This window comes from Anser anser (genome assembly GCF_964211835.1).
Source record: "Anser anser genome assembly, chromosome: 1".
NCBI classification, from domain to species: Eukaryota; Metazoa; Chordata; class Aves; order Anseriformes; family Anatidae; genus Anser; species Anser anser.
In genome coordinates this window covers 25,348,581-25,356,273 of record NC_139720.1, presented here as the reverse complement: position 1 = coordinate 25,356,273, position 7,693 = coordinate 25,348,581, and the positions used below count along the sequence as shown (strand labels likewise).

Here is a 7,693-nt window from a genome sequence, read left to right as displayed (position 1 = left end):
TTGATTCTTTCATACGATTATGGTCTTCTACCTTAACAAAATATATCACAAAGATTGGCTGGGCTCATATTTCATTATTTACTGATTGTACATCATGTATTTATCTGTCAAGTTATGATTAATTAGTTACTACATAAATATAAATAGCTCAAGAATGAATTACAGCAATAGTACCTAGCAATCTAGAGCTGAGCTTTTGCAATAAGGAACCATGCTAGACAATATAAATTCTTCAAGCTTAAATAGGATATTAATCTCAGTGGTGTTGTAGAGATATAACTAATGGAACAACTTATCCAAGAGTTTTAAATTTAACACAAAAGCACATAAAACTTGTGTTTACTGAATTTGAATAGATTGTGAAAGCAAGGCACAACTCAAAAAACATATGAACCTTTTTTAATTGCATATCCATTAGCTTCCAAAGTAAACAGCATTTTATTCTCTACTACATGCTGATGTTCTATAAATTATTTTCAGCTAATCTAAAGTCAATTATTTGTAATTACTGAAAATTAGAAAATCGGAGCATGAAATGTGGGCCTGATTTTTCACTTGAAAACAAACACATAGGATAGATTTATGGAAGACCAAAGAGGCAAGGAAAAAAAAAAAAGACATAAACACAATGAGACTAAAATTCAGAACATTTTGGCCACTGCTACACTGTTATAGGAGCTACATAATGACTGTGAAGGAATTTTAATTTTAATTTTGCAATTGTACAAGATCATGATAAAAATAACAAATATAAAGACAATAAGGTAAGTAATCAGTACTTTTTCAGTTTTGATAAACAAACAGTTAAGCAGTCTGGAGAGTAGCAGACAGGAGACTACAGGAGGTACTAAATTAGAAGGGTAGTCTACCTGGCTCCTTGAATAGCAAATGAGGTTCTTGTTTAAAATGATTCCCAGTACCACAATAATCTTTGCCCTAAAGTATTTCTGATAAAATCTCTCTAACTACAATTAGACAGCTGAGGTTACCTTGAGTGCTGAATACTGGATGTTGTAAATAACCCATGGTGCTACACTTAGCATTATTTACAGTATCACAGTATCACAGATTTCTAGGTTGGAAGAGACCTCAAGATCATCGAGTCCAACCTCCGACCTAACACTAAGTACTCCACTAAACCATATCGCTAAGCTCTACATCTAAACGTCTTTTAAAGACCTCCAGGGATGGTGACTCCACCACCTCCCTGGGCAGCCCATTCCAATGCTTAATAACCCTTTCGGTAAAGAAGTACTTCCTAACATCCAACCTAAAACTCCCTTGTCGCAACTTTCGCCCATTCCCCCTCGTCCTGTCACCAGGCACGTAGGAGAACAGACCAACCCCCACCTCTCTACAGCCTCCTTTAAGGTAACTGTAGAGAGCGATAAGGTCGCCCCTGAGCCTCTTCTTCTCCAGGCTGAACAAGCCCAGCTCCCTCAGCCGCTCCTCGTAAGACTTGTACTCCAGACCCCTCACCAGCTTGGTCGCCCTTCTCTGGACTCGCTCGAGCACGTCCATGTCCTTCTTGTAGCGAGGGGCCCAAAACTGAACACAGTACTCGAGGTGCGGCCTCACCAGAGCCGAGTACAGGGGGAAAATCACCTCCTTAGACCTGCTGGCCACACTGCTTCTTATGCAGGCCAGGATGCTGTTGGCCTTCTTGGCCACCTGGGCACACTGCTGGCTCATATTCAGCCGACTATCAACCAATACTCCCAGGTCCCTCTCGGCCAGGCAGCTTTCCAGCCACTCATCTCCCAGCCTGTAGCTCTGCTTGGGGTTGTTGCGCCCCAGGTGCAGGACCCGGCACTTGGCCTTGTTGAACTTCATACAGTTGACCTCAGCCCATCGCTCCAGCCTATCCAGATCCTCCTGCAGAGCCTTCCTGCCCTCGAGCAGATCAACACACGCACTTAGCTTGGTGTCATCTGCAAACTTACTGAGGGTGCACTGGACGCCCTCATCCAGATCATCAATAAAGATATTAAAGAGGACCGGCCCCAGTACCGAGCCCTGGGGGACACCACTAGTGACCGGCCTCCAACCAGATTTGACTCCATTCACCACAACTCTCTGGGCCCGGCCATCCAGCCAGTTTCTAACCCAGCGAAGCGTACGCCAGTCCAAGCCCCGAGCAGCCAGTTTCTTGAGGAGAATGTTGTGGGGAACGGTGTCAAAAGCCTTACTGAGGTCAAGGTAAACCACATCCACAGCCTTTCCCTCATCCACCAAGCGCGTCACTTGGTCATAGAAGGAGATCAGGTTCGTCAAGCAGGACCTGCCCTTCATAAACCCATGCTGACTGGGCCTGATCGCCTGGTTGCCCTGCAAGTGCCGCGTGATGACCCTCAAGATAATCTGCTCCATGAGCTTTCCTGGCACTGAGGTCAAACTGACAGGCCTAGATCAAACTGACAGGCCTAAAAAAAAAAAAAAAAAAAAAAAACCTTGAGAAAATAAGTGTTTATCTTCTAAAACTGACAGAACAGGCAGTTGTTGAAGAAAAGCAGTTTATTTTCATAAGGTTTCTATAAATGCAGTCATAGACAAGGATCCATCTTTAAGTTACAAAATTTGAAGGTATAAAACAAAGTGAAACATTCAACAGTGTTTAGTGCAATACAAGGGATGTTATAAGGATTGGAACTGATCATTGGTTTCTTTAGAAAGCATCAGATAGAATGTCTGTGGTGGAATCTCATCCTAATAGCTGGAATTTCATCCCAATAAGTAAAAGAACTGTGTTTTAGCTCACTGTTTTTGTCCCATACAATGTAAAAATTACCAAAGTCAAGGTTTCACATTGAATGGCTAACAGGGAAAATCTCATAGCAAAGCAGTTAACCTATTGCAGGAGAATTTAATCCCTCCTTTGTTTATCAGATATTCCATGAAAGGAGAGTTAGGAAGGATATTGCAGTGGTTGAAAGGGACAGTTATCACTCCTTTTCTGTTATACGTGACAGAAAGTGCAGTTCAGACTAAAGGATAATATAATTCTTCCATAACCACATTTTTTTTTTGATGTTACCACATCATTCTGATGTCCTTCATGGGAATTCAATCCCTGGCACACAGCCCTTAAAATCCTGTGGCTGATATGAGCTTTGAACGATTCCTTGGTAAGAAATGTGGGAAGTCACTGGACTGCTAATGCTGCAGGCTCTGATTAATCAAACAGAATCACCGAAAAGAAATGTTATCATTTTTGTGACAGATTTGTAAGCACTCCCAGTTTCAGGAGTATTTCCTATAAGCTGAAATATAAGCAGGCAAGCCACAATATCTGATTCATTTCTTGGCAATAGTTTTGTTGTCTTCACTTTAGCAAATGGTGTAAATTCTGGCCATCTTTATGAGTCTCAGCTAGGAAGATGTAAGCTATGAGTTTCCATCTCACAAATGTTTTCTAAGATACAACAAATTCATATTTACAAAGCAATTTAAAATCTTCACATGGAAAATACAACCTTCATATTATATGTTGCAGCACATCAATACATTAAGATAGTCTGATGAACTGTTATATTTTTTACATTTCTTTATTAAATGGTGCTGCACCATAATTATTACCTCAGTCACTGTAAGAGGAAATGAATATACAAGCTAAAAGAAAAAGCATGATTAATGTCAGTATGTTTGTTCATTAAGTTTAATGAATTTCTTTGTAAATCCTGAAAAAATTTTGTGACCAAAATCACTTATTTATGAGACTCCAAGCTGCACCCTGCAACAGCATCTCTAAAGCATCTTGAGCTCCTAGTGATAAAGAGTAGTGGTAAGAGAGACCTTTCACTTATTCATGAACGTAACCCATAAACGTGTTTTGACAAGACTGTATTCTGCAGTACAGGCAAAGCTCTTCTCTCAGCCTTCAGCCCACCATGCTGGTGTTGCTTCTCAAGTGTTCCAGCTTGAAAAAAAAAAAATATCTTGCCTGTCTAAGAAAATATGCCTGTCTTATAAGTCTTTTAAAGTTAGTGCAAGCATATAAAAAATATGCCTGTCTAAGAGGATTTTTAATTACCAGTCCTGAAGACTTGGCCTTAACCACACCATTGGTCAGTGCAGAAGTACTGTGGGACCAAGGCACTTCGTTCCTTAACTTTGTCCTTTAGGATAAGGTCCATTTACTGCACAGCTGGAAGGGCTGTGTACATAGAGGAAGATGACAAACCAATGTGTTATTCTAAAATGGCTGACAGATCACAAAATGAGGCGTTGTGGTCTTTTTGACTCAGTGATGCACACATGCACAGCATTATCTTATTTTCTTTCAGAAAAATTAAAAGATAACAAATACAAAACATATCAGCCAGATTCTAGAATGTTTGCTGTTAGCTGTCATGAATATCTTGGCTCACTGTTGAGAAGATCTGTGAGTTTGAGAATGTAAGTGCAAAGAAGCATGGTGTTGAGTCATTCCTCATAGTTAGTCAATTATTAATCATGCCAGAGAGGAGATCTGGTGCCTGCAGTGACCAGGCTGCTTCTCTCTATGTTAAGCACTCAAGGATTCTCAATCATTTCATGTTGACATTTAATGCCAAAGAAACTGGGAGGAGGGAGATACATGTTCCATCTATCTTCTCAAAATATCAACTGAGCAATTGTCAGGAATGGAAATCCTAATTAATGTATTAAACTCAGTTTTTCAAGTTCTTCACTTGTCTCCCTCTGTGCTTCAGCAGCCATTCAACTCCAGGTGCTGCTCTGCATTTGGCTTTCAGAATCAGAAAGCTTTGATACATACAAGGAACCAGCCACAAAAATTAAAGAACCAAGAGACCATTCTAAATATAAGTGCTTCCATTTTCCATAATATGTGTTAAGAGACTCTTTTCTTTATACTTTCCCCTAATGTTGGCTGCTGACTGTTCTGCAAGTCAGTGGATTCAAAGCATCCTTCACTCACCACCACCTTCTCTGGGATGAATGTCACCTACATAAGCAAGGAGGTTCACCTGAGAAATCCCAGTCCACATCTCCTCTCTCTCAGCAATTGGACACATGCTGACTCCAAAAAGTCAAATTATGGATAGATTATGATCAGCAATGATAACTTTTAAGGCTGATTATAGAAATACACACGAAGAGATAAAAAGGCTTTAAAAGGCCTGGCAGACATTCAGAAACTTAGATGGGAGACAGTGTAACAGCAACCACCACATTCTGTTACTTCCGAAAATCAGAAGTCTCTGAGAAACTAACTCATGGTAGTTGTAATAATATTTTTTTCTAAATTATTTCTTCCCCTAAAAAGAGATATTCACTGCAGGAAGCAGCCAAGATAGAAGTCATGCTCCTGACCCACAAGGCATAAGAAGTGGCAAAGTCACAGCCAGGAAAAAAGCAGGAGTCTCTTACATGCTGATCTGTCTAATCTCCTCTCCAAAATCTTTGTTTTTGTTAGCTGATGCATGTAAACAAATAAAAACTTTTGGCTTTTGCATTTATATGGGAAGACACTTTTGATTTGCACCACCTGGAGTACGGATGCAATGCAGCCTTTCAGTGATTATGACATTGGTATTCATAAGCAGCTGGTTTCAATTAGCAGTTTTAGATAAACAGAATAATGGATATAAGTACAACTGACACTCTTCCTTTTTGTCTATTTATACAGAAAGCCAGACTTGCTCGAATTCGTGCTGCAAAGAGTGGGAGTGCTAATGCCTACATGCAGAGCAAACGAAATGGCTTACTGAGTAACCAGCTGCAGCAGGTAATGTTTTTGTGTTCTCTGCCTCCAGAGTATCAGCTTAATAATAGCCCAGCAGCAGTTTGTTCTATTTATCACCAGGGCAAGTCAACTTGGATCTTTAGGCAATATTATCTTTAGAGGTAGATTAAGGAAGGATAAGCTGAACAATTATTATGTTAAAGGCAGCTTATGAGAGCTGATGATAGGGTAATAATAAAATAATAATAATGATAATATTAAAATGGCCAGATAGAAATGCTGGATTCAATGTAAGACAGTTTTATAAGTAAATCCTGCAGAAGACCCCATTAAGAAAACACAGAGTGTTTGCCTCCTAGGATGTATGTTGGATTTATCTCATTTGGCTTTAGACACCTAGAACATGGGTGATGTTCTCTCATAAAAGTAGCTGTAGAGTACTGTTGGCACAACGGGGTGTTGCAGAGTGAAAAATGTTCCCTGGAAGCACCTAATTTTTTTTTCCTGGAGAAAATCTCAGTGATCACCTCCGAATGCAGCACGGACTAGCAACAGGAAGCCCAGGCAGCAGCTGGGACCAGGATGCACAGTGGCTGTGTGGCTGCGAGCAGCTGCAGGTGGCCCCTGGGCTGCTTGGAGCTGTAACCAGCTGAGAAAGACTGAAAACACAGTGTTTCTTAGTCCCTGCCATTTTCTGGTGTTTTGGCAGTTCCCTGGGGGATACCGGAAGGCTTTCATTCCTCTATGACCTTTCTGTTTAAAAACTGTTAAAAAGCCTATCATTCTAGCAAATAGCCAGAAGAGGAGGAAGTGGCTGTGTGATTTAGCATAAAAGAGGGGCAGGCAGAATACTTGTTTCCTCTTCTGCATGGAAGAATTCAAATCTTTGAAAGAAAGAGACACCAAATGGCTTAATTGCCATGCAGCTTTCAAATATCCCAAAGTTGAATTGTAATCTCTCCTATTATCCCACTTCCTCCCCTATTTAGTTTTCTGCTTTCTAGTGAATAATTACAAAAGCAATTAATAAACAGTGGATGCTTTCTACTTAATTCTTCATTCTGTGTCAGTAACATCTGCTGTATGCTTTCTGAAGTCAGCAGATTGGGATCACTGACGTGAATTTTTGTGTAAGCAGCAATACCACAAATTCCTTAGTGCTGTGAATGATCCCAGGAGGACAACTACGTTCATTTTCCTTCCAATAAGGCATGTTCCCAGGAAAAATGTATATATATTAATAATAAAAAAAAATTACTGTCACTGGAATTTATGATAATTTTAATATTAATTCAACATTCAAAGATCACGTGTTGATTGTAGTTGGAAATTGTACTAGTCCACCTATATACACATAAAAGACCTAAGATAGAAGTATTTAAAAGGAAACGCAAAGCAAGGATATGAATATATATATATTTAAAGCAAAAGGGTAATTGCATCCAAGGTCATTTGTGTTATCCCATGTAGATGAGACATTGTTATGCTGTAGTATACAATCCAGATTAGTTCTGATAAAATATTTGGATAAGAGCCCTCTTGTTCATAAATGAGAATAATACAGAGTTCTTTGTATTAACAGTCCTCCAGTGAAGAAGAACAGGCCTTTGTTAGCAAATCTGGCTCTTCCTTTGAAACACAGCACCACCACCTGCTTCACTGCCTGGAAAAAACTACGGTAAGAAAAAGGACTGTGTTTTCCTGTAAATTCCAACATCAGTTTAGTTCTGAATGTTTTCAGTATTTCTTCTAATTAATAAGCCTTTATGTGAAAGTGATTAGCTTTTTTTCTTTTCTTTTCTTTTTTTATATTTTTTTTTAGAGAAGCCATTTTATCATATTTTAAAACATTATACCCTCTGAATGTAAGTAAGAGAGAGAGAGAACCTGGATGACAGCCTCATCTACGGTGAAAGATACTGTGACATGAGTCTAGTCTAGAGGCAAATGTGACCTTCAGAGTGGTTTTCATACACTCCGTAATGCTAACATCTGCACTTTTCTGCA

The 7,693-nt window shown here is 39.5% G+C and overlaps 1 protein-coding gene across 2 annotated transcripts in view; it reads left to right on the top strand.

The window, feature by feature from the left end:
- Nucleotides 1–7,693, top strand: part of KCND2 (potassium voltage-gated channel subfamily D member 2) — a 303,297-nt gene that overhangs the window by 286,532 nt on the left and 9,072 nt on the right. For both annotated transcript variants that reach the window (XM_083830907.1, XM_083830906.1), the window contains exons 4-5: nt 5,630–5,728; nt 7,269–7,364. In XM_083830907.1, the coding sequence (XP_083687033.1) occupies nt 5,630–5,728; nt 7,269–7,364 (195 nt within the window). The remainder of the gene's footprint in view (nt 1–5,629; nt 5,729–7,268; nt 7,365–7,693) is intronic.